This window comes from Scomber scombrus, chromosome 1 (assembly GCF_963691925.1).
Source record: "Scomber scombrus chromosome 1, fScoSco1.1, whole genome shotgun sequence".
NCBI lineage: Eukaryota > Metazoa > Chordata > Actinopteri > Scombriformes > Scombridae > Scomber > Scomber scombrus.
The window spans coordinates 33,142,244-33,163,896 of record NC_084970.1 but is presented as its reverse complement, the minus strand read 5'-3'; the positions used below and the strand labels follow the sequence as shown (position 1 = coordinate 33,163,896).

The 21,653-nt window shown below is 40.6% G+C and overlaps 1 protein-coding gene across 1 annotated transcript in view; it reads left to right on the top strand.

The window, feature by feature from the left end:
- The window catches only part of LOC133977718 (C-myc promoter-binding protein-like), a 97,199-nt gene that overhangs the window by 20,670 nt on the left and 54,876 nt on the right, over positions 1-21,653 (top strand). Inside the window, 9 exon segments of the mRNA XM_062416016.1 lie at positions 4,666-4,733; positions 4,735-4,965; positions 4,967-4,998; positions 7,876-8,122; positions 11,864-11,933; positions 15,538-15,707; positions 20,087-20,418; positions 21,342-21,408; positions 21,594-21,652. Coding sequence (XP_062272000.1) covers positions 4,686-4,733; positions 4,735-4,965; positions 4,967-4,998; positions 7,876-8,122; positions 11,864-11,933; positions 15,538-15,707; positions 20,087-20,418; positions 21,342-21,408; positions 21,594-21,652 — 1,256 coding nt within the window. The 5' untranslated portion in view covers positions 4,666-4,685.

Genomic DNA, 21,653 nt, shown 5'->3' with positions numbered 1-21,653 from the left:
GTGTGGGTTATGAGCAGACGTTAAGGTGCAATGACGGCAACTTGGTGCATCTGTCCCGCCACCTTGAGGTGATCTTGTGTGTAATTTTCTGTTTTCCTGAGTGTGCCACGTACCCCGGTGGTTCTATCATTCCAAGAAAAGCACTATGATGTGTTTGATTTAGAAGATGTGAAGCTGAGTTTCCTCCTGCACCTGTTTTCATTTTGACACGAGAGACAGCTCTCTGTTGCATTTTTGTGTATTTAGTATTGTGTTAAATTCCCATGTAAACATTTCTGAAAAAAGAAGCGAGCACGTGTCCCACATCCTGTCCTCTGGGTGTTTTTGAAGCAGCGTGTTGTAACGGCGAGCGAGCGTCCCAGGAACATTCATGTGTTGGACGGGAAGTTGAAAGCAGACTGCGGTCCTGGACTCAGGATGCTGTGCAGATGTGCGGCCCTCAGAGTTCCTGCGGTCACTCTTAGTTTAACCAATTATTCTCCAGCAGATAAACAAGAGGTATGCTGCCAGTATTGAGGTTGATTTAAGATGTGGGATTAGGACTGAATGTCCTGGTGCCAGAGGCCGGGGTCCACCTCACGCCTTCTGCCTTATCACAGCTGACCAGACATCACTTGGCACAGAAATATGGCTCAGCGCGCCGAGCACTGACAGTCTTTCTCATCAGTTTCTCTCAGTGAGGGAGTGATGAGGTGGGATGCATTTGTAATTCGAGTGTAAGAGCCAGAACACGGCGAACCAGCGTTTTTTCCTCACCATCTGTCAATAGCTGGAAGTGACGATCACAGAAATGAACACAAATTGCCGTTTGTTTGTATATAAGCTTGGCTCATTGACCTCGCAAAGATCATTTCGTTACGCCAATCAACACAGGGCTTTAGTTATGTTTATGTAAAGTAACACTTTTTCTTTCTCTGCCAAATGTTGTGAAAGAAACTGCCAATTATAGATGACCGCACTCATTACATTACAAAGAAACTCGACCTCTAAATGGAGTAAATCCAGAAACAAATGTAGTTCTGTTACTTCTGCTAATGCCTGCAGGCTTTATGACTATATGACTAGAGTCTCAGTTTGCATGATATCGAAGACGGTTTTCTTTGGCATCAAAGCTCATCAAAGACCAAAGTTTCCAACTTTTAGATAGAGGACATTCACAGGTAGAAGTCAAAATAAAGATTTTGGTATCACTCCCTTATTCAGTCATTCACTATATAATAGAGACTTAATTGTTCACTCAGTAGTGAGCAGCCAGGCGGGGAATTCTGGTCCTCTGAAATGATGTGAACGCGGAAGTAACTTAAAACTGCATTCTTTCAAAAGGCCACCAGGGGGGGCGGACCGTTTTGGTTGTCAAAAAGGACTTCCGTCTCTATACAAGTCAATGGAGAATTCACCAACTTCTCACTTGATTTCTAACCTCAGTAAACGTTTTTCAAAATGTGTTTATGGTCTCAATCGCTAGTTTAAAGCCTTCTTCAATGCAGTAGTATGATGTTCATTTGTCAAATTTTGGCCTCCCTGATTTTATATTTGACGGTAAAGTGGTAAAATGGACGTCACAGATGTTACGTCCATTTTATATACAGTCTATGTGAGCAGCAAATGAAGATTTTGGACACTAACTAATCATCATCATTTTGTGTCGTCGCCATCAGCTGTAGAGTCATGTGAATTGTGGGATTGTTAGCAGAAAGTATTTTGTGGACTTTTTTTCCATTCCATTGTTGAATATCTGAGTGCTCTATATAGTGGTAGGTTTTGCCACAATAATAACGTTATCGGCTTTATCGTACAATAACGTAATTATCAACATCATCATGTCTACATATCTATGATACATGGACATTTGACCTCAGTATTGCCACACTTCACATTAGCAGCTAAGAGGCTATTCATGTCACATTGGCTAAGCGAGTAGTGTCCTCCATTCCTCACTGTGCTCATCCTGAGTGGAGACTGCAGAAGGAGCGGAGCCGCTTATATGGAATTAAAGTTAAATAACTCTGTCACCAACCATAATGGCAAGTCTGTGTTTTTACATAAGTGAAGCACCCACTCTCCAATCCAACCCCTTACATTATTATGCTATTATATTATCATTATATCAGTGGTATAAAATGATCTTCCAATGACAATAATATCGTATATCGCGATTATTTCTGAGACAATATATCGTCCAATAAAAGTAGTTATCGTGACAGGCCTATATAGTGGATATATGTACACACTCAGCATTAGGATAAGGGGTAAATGTAGTGCACTATATAGTTGTACTTTGGTCTGTAATGTCTCTAACACTCTCTAATGATGATGAGGGTTATAAAAGAAGTCACTAGCGGTGGTCCTTGTAGCCTCGGTGGCAGCTGGAGTCTTGCTAAGCCTGGAGCCAACACATTTAGTTTAGCTAACACGCCCTCCTAATTCAACCTCTCTCCCCACACCCTCTTACTGCATGCGCTTGGAATCACAGACCCTGTCCAGTGAAATTATTCACAAGTAAATTGAGCAGAAAGAAATCTGGTTGTAATGAAACGGCTTATCTGGGTGAGAAATTCTTACTGACCAACTCGGTTATGTTTTTTTAAAGAGATTTAAATCAGCTTTAGTATTTTCCATCTGTGCAAAACCCTAAAGACATGTTTAAGTCGTGCCCTGTTTACATTATATCCAATTTTTGCCGTGCATGTTTCCCACAACCCCTGATTTCAGCTGTCATGAACCCCAGCGTGTTGTTCTGTGTCGGCATGACTGAGTAGGAGAAGAGAGAGAGAGTACCGGTGTGTGTGTGTGGGGAAGGGGGGTAAAGTTTCATTTTAACCCACAGAGACACACTTATGTCCCTGAGGCTCAAGTGTCAAAAGGTTGAGTGATGGATTTGGTCACTGAGGCTAACTGACTTCACACCATACCACACCCAGAGGCTCCAACAGGATAAAAAAAGAAAAGAAATCCACTGTAAAGTAGAACTGACTTACAGTATTTCTTTGTTCTGCAGCACCAGAACAGTACCATCGAGTTAGGCTGTTTAAAAGTATTGACCTGCTTTGCGGAGAATAAATAGGAGGAATATTATGTAACTTTGCCCACACACTGTCACATAAGGTTCAAGGCGATAATGCCTGTATGCATTATTGTAGAAGAGGTGAAGAGGGTGTGACAGATACACATGTATTCTTGTGTGTAGGTGAGGATGCAAACTGATTTGTTTAGCATCTTTGTGCTCTCAGAGAGAAAAATTCGAGCATTTCTTTGATTAGAAAGGAATTGAACACACAGCCTGAAGCATCGCAAATGTCCTGTGTTACTATTTATGTGAGGTAATGGAAACACATTATTTCACACTTCAATAAAATTGGAATGTAATGGCCTTAAAAAATGTAAACAAACCTCCCCTGCCCAAAAAAAACCCAACAAAGAAGGGATAAAAAAACTCCTTTTAAAAAGAAAAACAGAAAAACACAAATTTAGCAGAAAATACTTGTTGGCGTGCCGAGCGAAGCCTTCTAGCAGCTGCTCTTTTTAGATACGCCACAGTTTCTCTTCACACCATTAGTTTTGTTCTCAATTGTGTCTTTGGCCCAATTTCTTTTTTTATGGTTTTTGTCTCAGACTCTGACCTCCGTGGTGCCCGTCTCCTCTTTGTTTTCTTCCCCTGAAACGGTTCCGTGATCACGACACAGCAGCAAACAATCAGTGATGAAGTGCTGCGTCGCATCAAAGTGAAAGAGAGTCTTTCCCTCTTATGTGTCTCAAACAGAAAGATCCACCCTTTTATTTCTCAACTAGAAAGTGACGTTTTGTGTGTTTCCATACAATTTAACAGGTTTAAACCATCCATATCCGTATACATTTCAGCGTGCGCCTCTATAATGAGTGCATATGATGTTGTGCAGTCAGGACATGCCCCTTCTTAGGCTTGATTTAGGAAACTACAGTTTGGCTTTTTATTACCCTGCTTAATAGTCTCCGCGATATCACAAGCCTTCTAATCAGCAGGTTTTTTATGTGAGACCGGCCTGTAATTAAGGCAGAATGTCAAGTGTGAAGAAAACACCTCACTGCACCCTCTTTAAAATGCACACTCAGGTCTCTGCAGGCAGTCAGGCTTTATAACGGTGGTGTTTTTTTTTTCTTTTTTAGAGTCAGAGAAAAGTTTCAAAACCCGTCAACAGCAACAATGCTCAGTCCACTTCAGAGCTGCGTGTTATTTCACAGTGTCCTTGAGCCAGGACACTGAACCTTTAGCCGGTCATGTGATCTGGTCAAATACTGTCAGCGAACGGCCCTAAACTGCAAATGGCTTCCTGGCACAGAATCGTAGCCCCCTCTCTCCCTCTTCACATTTTCACCTTCCCTTTTAATTTGACCTTCCTCTGGCCTCCACTCAGAAAGATTTATGACTGTCAGTTTTTGTATTTTACTGCCAAAGCAAGGGCGCGAGAATCGCCTGTACCTGCTTCCACAACGAAAATTAATCCCCCTCTCTCTCTCTCTCTCTCTCTCTCTCTCTCTCTCTCTCTCTCTCTCTCTCTCTCTCTCTCTCTCTCTCTCTCTCTCTCTCTCTCTCTCTCTCTCTCTCTCTCTCTCTCTCTCTCTCTCTCTCTCTCTTCCTGTCTGGGTCTCTGTGTCTGTCTTCCTTTCCTTTCCTCGGCTACCGTGCAGGCAGTCGGCGGGGATGGGAGATGATGGAGGACAAAGGCCCTCGTGTAGCCGACTACTTTGTGATGGCCCGGTCTGACGGAATCGTCCAAGCCGCTGGACCAGGAGATCCACTTTGACGATGACTGCCACAAGACAGCCAAGCCCAAGGCGCCCATCACCGACGTGGCGCTGGTGATCCGCTCGTTGGGCGAGGAGGTACCGCCGGGGTTCACCTGCATTGAGACGACGCCAACCGGCCACTCGGCTGATCTTAACAATGGCGGCCTCATGGCGCCGCAGATCTTCCTGTGCTACAGGCGAAGGTCGCGACAAGCCGCCACTAACTGACCTGGGGTAAGTTAGAAAGGAGTCTTAAAGGTGCACTGTTGGACACACAAAAGTTATGTTAAATCAATACTTACAAATAAGAAGCTGTAAGGAGAGAATAAAAAAATATTGATGTAATTAATCAATTATTGGAATTGTTGGCAATTTTATTTTGAATACATGAATGGACTGATCGATCTAGCTGTAAATGAACCACTGTGTAATAAAGTGCTTCACACACATGGACACATGTAACTAGGGCGATATAGAGAAAATCAAATATTACAGTACGATATTTTTCACCAAATACCTCGATATCGATATCGCAACAATATAGTAGGGATGACTATCGGTGCTTTCACAAAATGTTTACACAAGGAGATTTGACAGTAATTTGGATAAAATGACAAAGTTGGTAAAAGGCAAACAATAGAACAGCTAGAACAGTCTGGTAAGTTCAGAAAATTACGTAATTGTTTTGTAATGCCGCCTTTTAAAACCAGGAAAAGACACTACTGCCATATCATGATATTACGATGTCCAAATTCTAAGACGATATCTAGTCTCATATCACGATATCTATATAATATCGATATATTGCCAAGGCCCTACATGTAATATACATTACAACATGTTGCTGTATGTATTGTTTTCCAATTCCTTATGATCAGCTGCTGTTTGAAGCAAATATTGTGTTTGCTGTTGTTTCTACTTTCAGATATCTGCTCTACCATGAAAACAGTATATTTCTCCTAGGTTAGCTGCTTTGGGGTGACGGCGTGCTCCAATTGGCAGCAAACTTTGGTCGCTAACCCCACTCATCCAGCAGTTAGGGAAACAACCAATGTGACTTTTCATTTGTCTTGAGAAGCTGCAGCATTTATTAACTTGACACACTGTAGTCTATACTTTACATTTACTGCCACAATGACAACTTACTGCTAACCTTTTCCTCACATTCACCGTCACTTTCGCTGCCCTGTTTCTTAAAAGGAGAAACGCTACAAAGTATTTCCTAGGCAATGGCACAGAGGTTGAACAGCGCTGCACAGAGACGCCTCCAAACGCTATTAATTTCAGAAGAAATGGATATTTGGCGTTATATTTTGGCATTAAAGATATTTCTTTTGGGCTGGCGTTGGTTCTCTTTGGCCTGGCCTGAAAAACACTGCATGAAACTTCGTCCCTGCTTTCATTCGATGTTGCGAGTGAGTTGTGCAGCTCAAATCTTAAAAGCCGTCCATATCATGTCGGCTCTGAATAGCTCAATTGCTCTCCACTCTATAAAGCGCTCCGCTCTGCCTGAAAATTCCTCCTGTGCAGCAGTTTCCCACTTTCTGCCTGCCTTGCAGTCGTTCCTTCATTGTGGATTTTCAGACAAAAAGTGAAAGGAGTCTGAAGCGCAGTTACAGGTGTCCTCCTCAGCAACATCCTTTTGAACTGGAGGAATTCAATAGTGTTTGTTCAGAACTCTCTCTCTCTCTCCCACTGTCTCTCTCTCGCTCTCTCTCTCTCTCTCTCTCTCTCTCGCCTCTGGGCGGCTGAGGCAGGTGGTGACAATGCTAAGGAGGCTAATACTGGCCTCTGACACTACAGAGTACAGTGCTTATCAGGCACTGACACAGTAGCTATGCTCAGACAGTATCAGCAGCCTTTACGTGCTGAAAGACCAGAGGGGGTAGCACTTTTCAGACACTGGTAGGATTAATGGGAAGCTGAGGTGTGTGTGCACAAGTATACCCACCATTAATATCCATTTTTACTGATTGCACTATGTGATAGCACATCGTTGCTCAGACTGCAAAGGAAATAATTAGTGTTATCTGCAACCATCTGTGATCATATAAGCACCAAAATTGGATTTGTGCAATTCTGAGGATTAGAGAGGAATACAAGGAGTATTGTCACATTCAGTTTCCACCAGGGAGTTGTGTAGCAGAGGTGGTAAACCGAAACACTCCTCATCACTTTAAATAAATGACAGCGTAAACCTATTAAATATGGCATTTTTCTCTGTGAGGAAAAAGCTCCTCTGCTCTTCTTTCCCTGAAGGTTAATATTTTATTTTAGAACATCTTTTAATGTTTAATGTTATTTTCTAGCAGAGGAGGGCCAAATCACCTGAAATAAAGCTTCTTTTTTAAAACATACTGTGCGAAACCATGAACTCCTCACACAAAATCAGCTGTTTGGAGAGATATTCAAAGTCTAATTTAGCATATTAAACTTAGCAATTTAATATGATTAACAACATTTGTGCTGCCTCTAAATACAGCGCCATACAATATGACGCAGCCGTACTTTATGTCAAACACAAGCTATTCATAGCAAAGTCCACATGAGAAAGGAAAGAAAGGTGTCATGTATTTTTTTAAGTCAGCGTGTACTTCACCACAAGAGCTGGCTGACAGTTTAACTTTGAATGCAGCTGGAGCTCCTCGCTTATGTGCTGACATGTTATTGTTACTTGACGTGGAATATGGCATATGCAGCACTGTCTTTCTTTTACTAGCGGGCATCGTTACGATGTGTGACGAAGTTTCCCTTCACTCTTCATTTATGTCTCATAAACTTTTGGTAACAACAACTCAAGCTCTTGTGGGTTTGTCCAAAATTATGTAGTTTAGAAAGTTGCCTATTTGCCAACTTCAAGGCCTATAAATCTTTTTTAATGTCTTGTTTTAACATGATCTGCAAAGCCGACATTTAGTTTAATCAGCTTCATTCTGTCCACCATTACAAAAGTTGGAGAAATGTCCGATGTTATGCTTAAACTTGGAGCTCCACCTAATTGGGCCAATGACATCATAACTGCCTATTGTGTTCATCGATTGGACGCATGAATCACACGCTGATGTGGAGTTTTGCTTGGCTGACCGCCGCGTTCTGCCTCATCCCTTGCAGCGTGCTGTACGAGTGGAAGGAGCGACTGAAGCAGGGCTGCCACATAATCCAGACCACACCCTGCGGCCGCCCGGCTAACGTCAGCGGCAATTCCTCCCAGCGCATCTACGTCACCTATCGCCGGGCGCCCGAGAGCCAGCCGCACGCCGCCCTGGCCGTCACCGACATCTGCATCATTATCCCGAGCAAGGGAGAGACGCCTCCGCACACTTTCTGCAAGGTGGAGAAGAATCTCAACAGCAGCATGGTGAGAAAATATAGTTTATCCTCCAACACTGAAGCACTACTGACATCTGAGCCCATTTGGCACTGCAGCTATGATGCATCAACATTAAAACATCATGTTTAAGTGTCAAACAATCAGAATCAAACAAGGGCTTCTCTATAAAGCCACCATTTAGCTTTCAACAATCATACATGTAGAAATGTGTTGCAGAAGAGGTGAAGACACCGGTTTCCAAACCCAGAGGAGCAGGATGGATACATAATAATAATAATTAATAATAATAATGATAAGGACCTTTCATACAAGAAATGCAGCTCAAAGTGCTTTAAATACACCAAGTGCTTCACATTAAAAGGAATAAAAGGAGCAAAGACCCATGTTAAAAAAAGAACAAAAAAGAAAGAGGAAAGAAAAGAAACATTAATGTAATATATGATGGAAAATGAAAATAGCAATCATTTTAAAATAGTCAAAATAGTACATAGTCAAAATAGCTAAAATATAGAATAAATAGAATATATGGAATCAAGTAAAATGCAATATTTTTAAAGAAGTTCAGTAGTGTATCAGTGTGAAGATGCAGAAGATGCAGTGCTGATCCCTTATTGACGAGCAAACTATGTACTTAGCCCCAATTTGCCAAACTTAAAATGTATCATGTGGTTGTTAAAAGCAATTTTGGAAAAACGTAGGGAATAGGAAGCTGGCGTAGACGAGTCAGATTGAGGGTAAGCAGCGGGTAGCCCAAAAATGTCAAATACTTGATCACAGAGTAAGACTTTGAATAGTTGGAACATGAGAAGGTATTAACACACTGTATGAGGGGAAGGTGTCTTTCTTAAAAGTTACTTCATGACATTTTGAATTTACTGTAGCAGACTTTACAGTTCGACTTGTCAGAGGCTCGTCTGACATTCAAAATGTCAAGATGTACTTTAGTCAGAAGAGTTGAATCCTTAACTAACCGATGCCTCACGTCCCTCAAATCCATCTCCACATGTTTTAAAAGAAGAGACTTTAACTTCAACTTTATCTTTAACTTCAACTTTATCTTTAACTTCAACTTTAAGTAGCCAGCAATACAATATGACACTGAGCCTTACTGCAATGACTATAAAGAAGCTTTTCTGAGCTTTTCTCTTGTAGAAAGAATGAGAATCTGAATTGCGTCTCAGCCTCAAACATATTTTTGGAGGAAAGAGAATTTTTAAAGAAATTGGCTGCATTTCATGTTTTTACTCTCTTTCTGAGTTGATTGTGGGTTTTTCTGAAGTTAGGAGAGAGATTTCAGCTCCCAGGTGAGATGCTCGAGCTGCTTAGCGCACCCAATTATGGAAAAATTTGCCTCAGGAAGTTTTCTAATGCCGCTTTGTTTTTTAAATTATTCACCGTTATTGCATACGGTATTGACATATACTAACAAATACAGAGGGAACAGGAGATTATACTGGATTATAAAACATTGTAGAAAACAGACAGGTGATATGAAGCATCTGTAGACAGGAACACAATAATTAAAATAAATAAAATAAAGATTTCAGTCGAGTTTTGCAGGATGTGTTTGGTTAATATTATTATCCTCCCACATTCACATAGATGCTTTCTTTTTGTTTTCCCCTTTCCCTTCCCCTGTTGCATGCTTACATATTTATATTTATACTTGTGTTGCGGCATTAGCGCGTGTGTTTGTTATTTCAGTCTTGTTTCTATTTGAGGAGGGAAGCGGAGTCTCGAGCTTTTAAGGCTTTCGACTCCTCTGTTTGGTTTCCTCTTCACTCTGTATTTGCGCTCTAGAAAGAAACCCCAAGACGCTCTCTCTCTCTCTTTATCCACCTCTATCCTGTCGTGTTCTCTTCTCTGTCTTCTACCTACACACACACACGCACACACACACACACACACACACACACAGACACACACACACACAGATATTATAATACTGTATAAGTCCTTGCTCTGTCTGTATGCTCTACGTTTAGTAATCCATAGTACAGCACACGTGTCTTAAAATCTCCGCAAACAACAACAAGTGTGCCAGGGAGGCTTTAGAGGTTGTATATAAATCTATTGAGATTTGTGGAGCATGAAGTAGAAACAGAGGCTCCTATAATAAAACTCAGATTTAGCTAATTTTTCAATCTGCCCCAAGTGTAGGAGCTCTGAGAAGCATTTTAATATATCACTCTTAAGCATACTTTATGTCAAACTCCTGGCTGTGGAAGATTGAATGCAAATAGACCAATCACAAATATTGATGTGTTTATTTTATGTATCGTTGCTTGTCTCTAAATGCTAATGGTGTAGTTACTAGATGAACATGCCTCGGGGAAGGTGGACTCATGGTTGGAATCTATAAGTCTAAACTTTGGAAGAGTAATACATCTTTGTGCAGTGTTTTCCTGCTTATTGATTAGTACATTGACTGTCACACGTGGGGGCTTTATAATTAAGGGCTCAACTTTTCATCTCTGTTAAATATGTCAAAGAGGTCATTTATTTAGTTTTTCATTTTTGAAGGACCACACTGGGGGCTATGAATGTTTTAACACCATAATCATGTTATGTCTTAATCATGTTTCAAATCATACTTTTAATAATTTTGTTTTTGATTTATTGTCGTTTCCAGGCAGCTAATGGTTTCCATGAAGTCTAGTGAGGTATAGAAATGATCTCACAATGACTTGAAACTTGTTTCTGATACGTGGTTCATCACAGTGAACATTAAATGATGCTTTTCTGTTATCATAATAATGTTGCAAGCAGAAGAAATGTCAAACGCTCTACTTGGTGGTGCGTTCAACTCAAGTGGGAAGTTCCAGGTCTGAAAAGTGATGCCAATGCGGAAGTGCCTTAAACCTGCCTTCTCTCTAGTTTCCAGCAGGAAATGACTCCACCTGTGCCAAAAGAAGTCCGAAGTCTATCGGAAATGGAAGTCTATGGGAAAATGACTGTACTCCTCACTAGATTTAATACCTCAGTAAACAGTTTCTTATTGAGTTTATGGTCTCAATCCCTAGTTTCATGTCTTCTTCAATACAGCATGATGTTCATTTTGTAATTATGGCTCCATTTAGAGTGCTATAGATGATTAAGCAGTATTTGCTTTAGGGCATGGCTACCTTGTGATTGACAAGTTGCTACCAAGGCGATGCATGTAGAGCTCCTTACTGAGCTACATGCTCTCGTCCAAATATGGTCACTTTTTTTATCATGTCTGGCTCCAAAAATTCAAGATGGCAATGGTCAAAATGCCAAACTCAAGGCTTCAGAAACGGGAGTCTATAAGCCAGCAGGTGACGTCACGGTGGCATAATCAGAGATCAAGGCTGTGATAACAAACAATAAGCACACATGGACTATGTGAAGTGAACTTGATTGCTTGTTTTTGTGTTCAGCAGCTGAGTCTGAGCTCTCAGATATCAGCGCCTCCTCCTTGAATGCATCAACAAGCAGAGATTTGAAAACAGACTCTGCTCATGCTCGATAACCTCACTGCAGAAAATAAAAAGCAAACTGTGATGAACTACCTACTTAAACAAAGACTTTCACCTTATATTAGGTCAATATTGGGTATAAACATAAAAAGCCACTTCATTGATCCTTTATGAACTTATTCAACTTTAAAACAAACTGGTAGTAGTAGAAGTTTAATACAACTTGGGAAGATGAATTCCTCCTCTGATTGGTCCTGACAGTGGATGTGTGCATCACTAGATAGAAAACATCGTGCTTACTTTTCCCCCATTATGCTCTTGTTTTCAGTGGGGTTCCTCTGTCTACTTGTGTTATAAGAAGTCTGTGGCCAAAACCAACACAATAGCCTACAAAGCAGGTAAGCCTTCCTAATCTCATAACTACCGGTGTGCTCACACAGATCCAAATACTGATGTGCACCTCCTGTTCCTGGTGACACAAGATATCAAATAACCATGTTGTCTGTAAATATGTTCTCTCCTTCGTCAGTACCTTCTCAAATTACCGGCTTTGTGTGAGAAAAAAAAATCGGAAGATGAGGGTCATTTAGATGAATTTGGAAAGTTACTTATACATCACATTTGAGATAAATCTGTTCTGCATTGACCTTGTTGCTTGTTTTTCTCTCTGTCACATCTGCCTGGTGTTGCAGAAATATCTCTAGAGAGGAGGGTCTGCTGCAGAGTAAACTGGCTCCTGTTGTCCCTGCATGTTCAGGCCTGTTGAAGCATGTTGATACTTCAGATTTTCAGTGATGTGATAACCGTCTGCACAACAATGTTCTTCCCTCTCTAAAACGGTTTAAACGGTTGCTATATTGTAAATAGTTATAAGAGGCTCATTTCACATTACAGTCATTTTTCCATTTTGGTGCCAAAAACGCGGACAGAAGACTGTCATTTTCTGATAACACTGTTGGCTCAGAGAGGCGGTCTTTGGCTCAGCCTTAGATTGGCTGGCTGATGTTTTGTTGTGCATGTCTTGAATATGCAGCAGACTGTGAATGGAGCGATGCTATCTGTGTCTCTCTAATGCTTTAGATGAGTCAGCTCAACAAGCAAAGTTTATTTTCAACATTTCAGGCCAGGAAAAATCCAGCGCCATAGTTTTGGGAACAGACGTGTTTTGCAACATCTGACACTGTAGATTGATGCAGAGCTGAGCCAGATAGCTTTGTTTTGTTGGTGGATATCGTTTTTTTCTTCTTCTTTATTTTGGAATTAAAAGGCAAATATGGTAACTCTCCTCAAAGAGTATGTTCAGGATACTCCCAGAGGTGTCAAGAGTACTGAAATACTGTTACTTGATTGAATTGTACTCAAGTAAAAGTAAAAAATAGGTCAGTGAAAAAATTACTCAAAGTAAAAGTTACTTAGTTACTCCCCAAGGTTACCTTACATGTGCATCCCAGGCAATGAACTGTATATGTAGCTAGAATTGACAATAAACTGAATTGGACTTTCTCTGCATCATTTAGTGATAAAGTAGGGCTGTGACCAAATTCTCATATCCAGATAACAATACCTATAACAATATAGCACATTTTAATTCATTGAATAAATAGACAACGGTGGAGAGTTGGAGAGTTGATGATAACTAAACTCATTACGAGTGAGGCATAATTTAACAATGTAATCCACACAAAAGATGGAAAGACTAAATGACATCACACACAGTGTTTGCAGTGCTGGCAGCATAATAACATTTTGATCTGATTGGTCTGTTTTTGATGCAATACATTTGATTGATTTCTTTTTTTCTAGCTTGCAATATCCGTTAATCATTTTAAAGCACAAATACATAATTTACTCCTTTATGGATGAATGTACAAATAAAACTAATTACATTACTTCATTTAAACCATACTTACTGACTTTGAAAAATGCTCAAAAAAGAACAAGTAAACAAAATAGCTTCTTAATTACAGTATGATGAGTACTTATAATCCCTTCCTTCTACCTCTGGATATTCACCCAGTACAATATAATAGGCTCATTTTAGTAAGGGGAATTGGCTGGGACCAAGTATTGTTGCACCGTCCAGCGTGTTTAACATTTATATTCTCTGAACTCAATCGCCTACATGTAATATGAAAAGGGGGTCAGTTACAGCGATGAACCTACTAAGAATTATCACCAGCTCTGCAGCTCTGTGGGGCTTTGTCGCCTCTTTCAGCTCGTTTTCATGCTTTAAATCACACATTAACAGTACGGCTCAGTCTCACTTCTCTCATCGACTCCACTTCCAGCAACAGCAGGCAGCTGTTTTTAGCAAACCTACCTCACCAGAAACCGCACCATACAGCCGACAGACAAAGATAGCAACTAGGTGGTGAAGAAAAGTGGAACATCGAGCAACTAATGAGCCAGATTTTCTGTCTCAGTCGTAGACCAAAACAGAGCTGAAATCAGACTATTAGCTTTACTTTTATTAGGGTGGACACATTGATTAATGCAGCTTTCAGATGCAATTATATAGTATTGCATTTTAATAGTTACATCTTACTGTAGTATAACAGTTGATTGATACTGCAGAATAAGAGACCTGGTGTGTTTTGGCCTACATTATTGTAAATATTCATAAAGCAAACAGACATTTTTCCAGAGTCTGCTGGTCAAACAAAGCAGCAAATCGCCTCCATTTCTGATAGAGCTATTCTCACACTATGCTTACATTACTTCAAGTCGAGTCAGTTTTATTAGTATTCCCCAATATCATATCATAATTAACACATTTGCCTCAATGGGGCTTTACAATCATCTATCCTCAGACTGGATTAGGAAGAGCTCCCCTGAACAACCCTTTTAATGTGGGAAAAAATGGAATATACCTCAGGAAGAGCAAGAGAGGAGGGGATCCTTCTTCTAAGATGTGATAGATGTTGTGTGTACAGAAAAGACCAGATAGTAATAAAACATGGATAAACAGAACTCCAAAATTATAGATGGAGTAGACTTTAACTAATGAGATATGTCAAAGTTGGGGCTAAAGTGTGCTAATCCTACTGGTGCTGTTTAAGAAATATAGTGTTAAGGTGGATCAGAGTGATGCAGAGAAACATTTTATACATTTTAAATAATCCTTGTTGTGCAAAATTCTACTTTTTGTAAAGGTTTTCCATCACTGCCAATTAACTTGTTACTGTGACCAGTGCAGATGCCTCTTACTGTTAAATGTATTAATAATAAAACAGACCAAACGGCAAACACATGAGTCGTTTTCCCCCCGTCTAAATCTGCACATTTATTCTTTAACATTGCAGGAAATAGTCTAATCAAACTATTATACTTTGAATTGGTGACTTAGTCTTGAAAACACAGCAGCTTTTAATTAGTTATTCCCTCAACCAGGCTGTAATTTAACTGCACACTTACAGATGCTTCCTTAATGAATAATTACAGTACATCAAATCATTTTAGTATCTTATCAGACTCTAATGATGCAGCATCTTGGAAGAAATGTTTATCAAAATGTGCACAGCAGTTTATCACCTGCTTGTACATTTAAGTTTTTACTACATTTAACATTAATATATATAAATGGGAAGCAAACCTTCTATAAAACATCACAGGTGGTTTATAGAAGGACGGAGTTTCCTTAATTATGCAAAGTGTTTTTTCCAGAAGCTGTTTTTATGTGCACGAAACAAAATCTACTTAATTGTTTCTCATTTGTGTCCGTTGACAGTGACTAATTAGCCAAAGGCGCGATCTTAAAGCACTAATTACTTATTACGAATTCAGGCATTTTCTCCTAAAAAACACTGACTGACTCCAAGTCGTACATTATCATTGTGATTATAATAGATTTTGTTTCATTTTAAGCTTATTGGACAGGCGGCTTTGCCTCTACATTAGCTCGTAATTGGTAATCACAGAGGGGGGAAGGTCGCACTTAGCAACTCTCTAAATTGAGTTCTCTTTCTCTCTCTTTTTTCTCTTCTTTTTTTTTCCTCCTGTAAGGTTTATTCAGTAGATATCCAGAGGAGGACTATGAGTCATTCCCGCTGCCAGAGTCTGTTCCTCTCTTCTGCCTTCCCATGGGGGCCACGATCGAGTGCTGGCCAGCTAACACCAAATACTCCCTCCCTGTTTTCTCTACCTTCGTCCTGACCGGAGCCTCCGGAGAGAAGGTAAGAAGGAATGAAACGGATAGATTCTTTCTGTGTTTCTCTTTCTCTATCGGTAGCATTCATCAGACACAAAATGCTGCCAGCGACTGTTGGACCCCGGCAACAGACTAACTGCCATCTACGCAGCTGGCACGACCACAGACCAAAACACTACAATGGGGCATGAGAGAAAAAACCCACAATGCTCTGTATGCAAGAAGGGAAAGTGGGTCAGACATGCATGTTACTGTCGCCAGGTGAAAATCTTGTAACTCTATATTTAGGGGTTGTCTATGGTCCGAACTGAGTATTGCAGCAAATGCATCAACCATAGACTGTATATTAAAGAAGGGTGCACTAGCGAGGTGTGACGTCACCCCTTTTGGTTGGCATTGGAGCTCATTTGGAGGCAGGACCTTCCCTGATAAGGAGTGCAGGATGTCGCCTTTCACAGTCTGGAAACACTGATGCTCTTCTGTTTAGCAGCAGTAATCAGACTCTACGGGTTTTTTGGGAGGAGAGATGAGTTTTAAGATGTCACCGTAGCAATTAGCTGCAGGCTCTATTAAAGCCCCCTCCTCTTCACCCCATCCTGCCTCCTCCTTCACATCCTGCACTTAAATCATACTCTGCCAAGCATCTTTAAAGTGGTATGACTCTCTCTTCCTCTTCCTCCTCTTTCCATCCATCTCTGTCTGCAGTTTCCTCTCTGGTCAAGCTGAAGCAGGACAAACAGACTGATAGTTTTATTTTTTAATCCCCGAGGAGGTTTCCAATTTGAAAAAAAAAGAGTCTGAATTTATTGGTGAACAGGACTCAGAGTAGAGGTGTAGATTAAAATCTGTCAATCAATCAGATCAGTCAGCTTTCATACAGGTTAGTGTAGTTCAAAGTGCTTCACAGTTGATTGACAAGCTGATAATAAGACAGAACAAATGTAGACAGAGGACAACATAAAGAAAAAGATTACAAAGATCAAAGGAAAAGAAAAAATTATACCTGCATGCATGCAAGAGAACATAAGAATGATAAAATAAAGTTAAAAAAATGACAAAACAAAAGTAAAATGGAGTGAAAGAGATAAAGTTTAATATACTGTAGGTAGGTTAAAAAAAGAGATTAAAAGACAAAAGAAACAAATGAAATAGATAAGAAGATAAGACTTACTGAGTGACAATAATAATAATTTAAAAAAAACATGAAATAAAATAGAACAAAATTGTAAAACATAACAAATAAGATAAAAATAGAATAAAAAGACTATAAACATACTATAGTCTTAATCAAGTTCAGGTTGATTTTATTATTGTTTTTACAGCTATTGACAGCTTGATTGATTCCCTGTTGATTGTAAAATTGATCAAAGTTGCTCTGGTTGGTGCCTCCGCTCACTGTGTGTGTGTGTGTGTGTGTTTGTGTGTGTGTGTGTGTGTGTGTGTCTGTGTGTGTGTGTAGGCACAAAATTAGCTGGTATAATAAGCAAGTAATTGGTAGATTTCATTTACTCACTGGCCAAAAAAACAACGTTAATCTATTAATTACAATTTGACTATTTATAAGCCATTTGGCTGGAGGACAAAAAAGTTAATTTTGTACTTTGTGTATGTGTGTGTGTGTGTGTGTGTGTGTGTTCCTACTGCAGCAGCATCCTCGTTGCGCTGTCTGCTGATCAATGAGACGACCCAGCAGACGTGTAATGTGAATGTGAATGAATGTGAGCACCTGCTCCTCCCCAAACTAAACTCTGCATGCACAGTCCTGCAGGTTACCAACATCTGTAGAGTGATTCAGCGTGTATGAAGCAACTCAGTGAAACCATCCTGCTAAACTGACACTAACCACCATGTTTGTCTGAATGAGGCATAAACACACACACAGAGGGCCTCCCCGCTGTACTGCTCTGTGTGTTTGGAGAGCGGTTCGGTTGGGATGAGGCTCATGTTGACACATATTAGTGAATTATGTGGTGAGACACAATTGTGATCGAAAACAAATAACTCCCAAATCCTGCTGATGTTTAGATAACAGCAGCTCTGCTTGAACAAGGCCAGTTAGGGGTCAGGAGCGATCACCGGTGCCAAACCCTCTGCGGTCTGATGCTGAGTCAAGTTAGTGTGTGCACAGGTGTGTGTGTGTGTGTGTGTGTGTGTGTGTGTGCAGGCCTGCTGTAGCACATGCAGGGGGATATTTGGTGAGGACAGTGTGTATGCTGACTTGTGTTTTACCGGCCAAGGTCGGAGAGTAGCACATGCAGGGGGATATTTGGTGAGGACAGTGTGTATGCTGACTTGTGTTTTACCGGCCAAGGTCGGAGAGAGAATCAGCAGGACACTCTGGCACTCTGCAGACTCCATGTTTAAATGAGAAGTCACCTGTTGACCCATGTGCACGCACACACACACACACACACACACACACACACACACACACACACACACAAGCAGACACACACACAAGCATGCAAAAACGCACACACACACACACACACACACACACACACGCACACACACACACACACACACACACACACACACACACACACACACACACACACACACACACACAAGCAGACACACACACAAGCAGACACACACACAAGCATGCAGAAACACACACGGACACACACACACACACACACACAGGCATGCACCAGACACACAAGCACACACACACACACAAGCATGCACAAACACACAGGCGCGCACACACAAGTGCACACACACACAAGCATGCACACACACAAGTACACACACACACACATGCACCCACATATCACTGCCTTCCTACTCTTATGAGAGCAGAAAGGCTTCACCTCTTTACATGCACGCTTTAATTGACTTAAACTTTCACATTCATCCAGTTTAAAGGCAGTTCAAACAAAGACGTGGGGTTCACGAGTCCCTTTTGGGGTGAAATTTAAAATCTGACCCACACAGGCGGCCTAACCGAGCCAGCCAGCAGATAAGCCGGTTAGCTTTGATGTGTGCATGAATTGGGAAAGACTCAAATTTCCAGGAAGCTGAGGGGATTCATTCAGCCTAACGCTGCTACTGGCTCAGCAGACCGCTGTTTGTTTGGCCACAGCTGGCACTCATTCATATTGATATTCAATAAAGTTTAAACGATGGTGTACTGTACTTATTTTATTCCCACGCTTATTAATGTTTCCATCTATTTCAGAGGGCACAGATGAGTCAGAGTGCTGCATAGAGGTTTCTGAACTGTCTGCTTCTTTTCAGTATTATTCGGCCATTTCATCTGTTGGAGTGTTTTTGTGTGTATGTGTTTTGTGTGTTCTTGTATTTCTGTGTTGAGAAAGAGGATATTTGGGGCAAGCGAGCACATTTTCACTTCTTCAAAGGGCTGTTTTGAGGGTTAAGACTTAGTTAGAATTAGGTTAAGGTTAGGCTCAGTGTTGGCGAACGTTACTTTTAAAAGAAACTGAGTACATTACAGCAATACCCTCTGAGAAAAGTAACTCATTAGAGTACTTTTGAGTTACTGAAAATGAAAAACCCTGTATGATTCCTCGGGTATGTTGGTTTAGTCAAGACCTCCTTTAAATATAATGACTATACCATCATCACACATCCAAGTCTGGCCCATAATCTGTAAATCTTTACACTTTATTGTACTCAAGTGGCTTTTCAAACATATGCCCACATACAAGTAATAAAACTACACACAGGCTTTTTAACACATCCTACATCACTGCAACAGGCCAACAGGCTCTTGTTACCTGGACACAACTTGCATGTTACTGTAATGTTCTTGCTCTTGTTTTCTCTCATAAAATCAAAATAATGTGAATATTTCCACAAAGTGAATGCTGTCCCTTCTGAGCTGCCATACACACGTGCAGTGATATAACTGTGGCACATTGCCAGGTGCCTGCCTGCCAAAAAAGTAGTAACGGTGCAAATTTGTGGCGGATTTTCTTTTCTTATGGTGAAAATGTAGCTACAGGAATAGCTGGTTAAAAAAAACCCCTAACCCTACCTTTTTGAAAATGTAATTAAACAACTGAGTTCTTAAATTCAGACCTAATGTCTTATGTTACTCCTTACATCAAGTACTATAATGCGTTACTTAATAATGCATTACTGGCCCCAACACTGGTTAGGATAAGGAAATACAATGTTTAAAACTGTCAGTTCATAAATGTATAATGTACCGTACTGTGCAAAAGTCTTAGTCCACCGCCATAAACACAAATACAGGAAATATGTACACAAAATTTAACATGAATTATTAAACTGTTTTCTATTTTTTTCTTCTGTTTTTTAATACTGTATACACATTTTCGTTATTTTCTGGTTGTATTATCATAACTAGACTGAGAAATAATGATATATGTTTATTATAGCATTGCTAACACAACAAATCTTTCCTGTTTTTAGGTGTACGGTGCTGCCATTCAGTTCTACGAGCCCTTCCCACCGGAGTGTCTGTCCGATCAGCAGCGCTCCCAGCTTGGTCTCCTAAACCCAGATCCCCAAAAACCCTCCCCCTCATCCTCCTCCTCTTCCTCCTCCTCCTCCTCCTCTTCCTCTTCCATCTCCAACACTACAGCTTCTGCCACCAGCGGCAACACCACCACCCCTCGCTCTGTCCACACCAACAAGTGTATCTGCCTGCTGTCCCACTGGCCCTTCTTCGATGCTTTCCGCAAGTTCCTCACATTCCTCTATCGCTACTCCATCTCCGGCCCTCACGCGCTGCCCATCGAGAAGTGAGTCTCCCGTGTTTTGTCTTTTACTTTGAACATTGTATATTCTGTGTTTATCATTGTTTTCTTTCACAGTCTTCTCAATTATTCAAGGCAAAAATATATATCTATTTTCTCGTTGAAAGGCTGCATTACTTTCTGAATTTTTAATGATTCCTCAAACTGAAATATATTAACCTCACTAAATTAAACCTGCAGTGCAGCACATTTGCATATAAATGAATGTGTGTTACGTTCAAGCCCTTACCAAATGGGTTTATACAATGCTGATGAAGCGCCAGGTAAATCTCTCTGTGTTACACTGAGGCTTTAAATCTGGTGTTGGTGGCAATATTCACACACTGGCCAGATGAGTGTACTCTGCTCATGTCCAGCTGGCTGAGCGGTTAACTTCCAGTTAGCCTTCTGCTAACTTGTATGGGGATAAAATAATTAAATCCTGCAGCTCTTCTAGATTTTCCAAATGTTAGCGGACCAAATCGATTAAATTCTGGTAGTGAAACGAGTCATTTCGTGGGGCTTATGTGACGCTCTCAAAACGATTTATCTACCATTTTATAGCCACAGCAGTAGCGACAGAAATGTGTAAAGGATGTTTTTACAACTCTGAAATGTAAGAATGAGTTAAATTTGACCCTGAACAGTATTTAAGGGTTAAGATATCTTCTCTTTTTAGGAAGTAGGAAAGAAAAAGAAAAGTCCACCAATCATTAAAATCAGTCATCAATTGTGGTTCTTCAGTTAGTTTGGATTCTTACTTGACATTTCCCCCCGTTAAGTGGTAAATGAAAGAATATTCATGCTTTTCATGTTTTACTGCCTGCTCACAACTCGTACCTGTCTAAGACGAGAGCGCTGACGGATTATTCAGCCGCCCACTGCTGTTATTTTTGGCCTCACATTCCCTTAATTCTTCTTCCTCACAGGCACATCTCTCATTTTATGCACAAAGTTCCCTTCCCTTCCTCTCAGAGGCCTCGCATCCTGGTGCAGGTAAGTTTCGCTTTGGAGAGTTCGTTGTGTTGCATAATGGTGCATGTTAGAACTGAGTCATTATCATTTTTGCAGAGGATAGTGTTGCCTGTGGGTTAGTTAGTTCCTCCGTTATACAGTAGATGAAGTACAGACATGTTTTGCTCGGTTGTTTTTATATCTCACCTTCTGGCTTTTTTCTACAGCTTTCCCCTCATGACAGCCTGATGTTGAGCCAGCCAGTGTCTTCTCCTTTACCGCTCAGG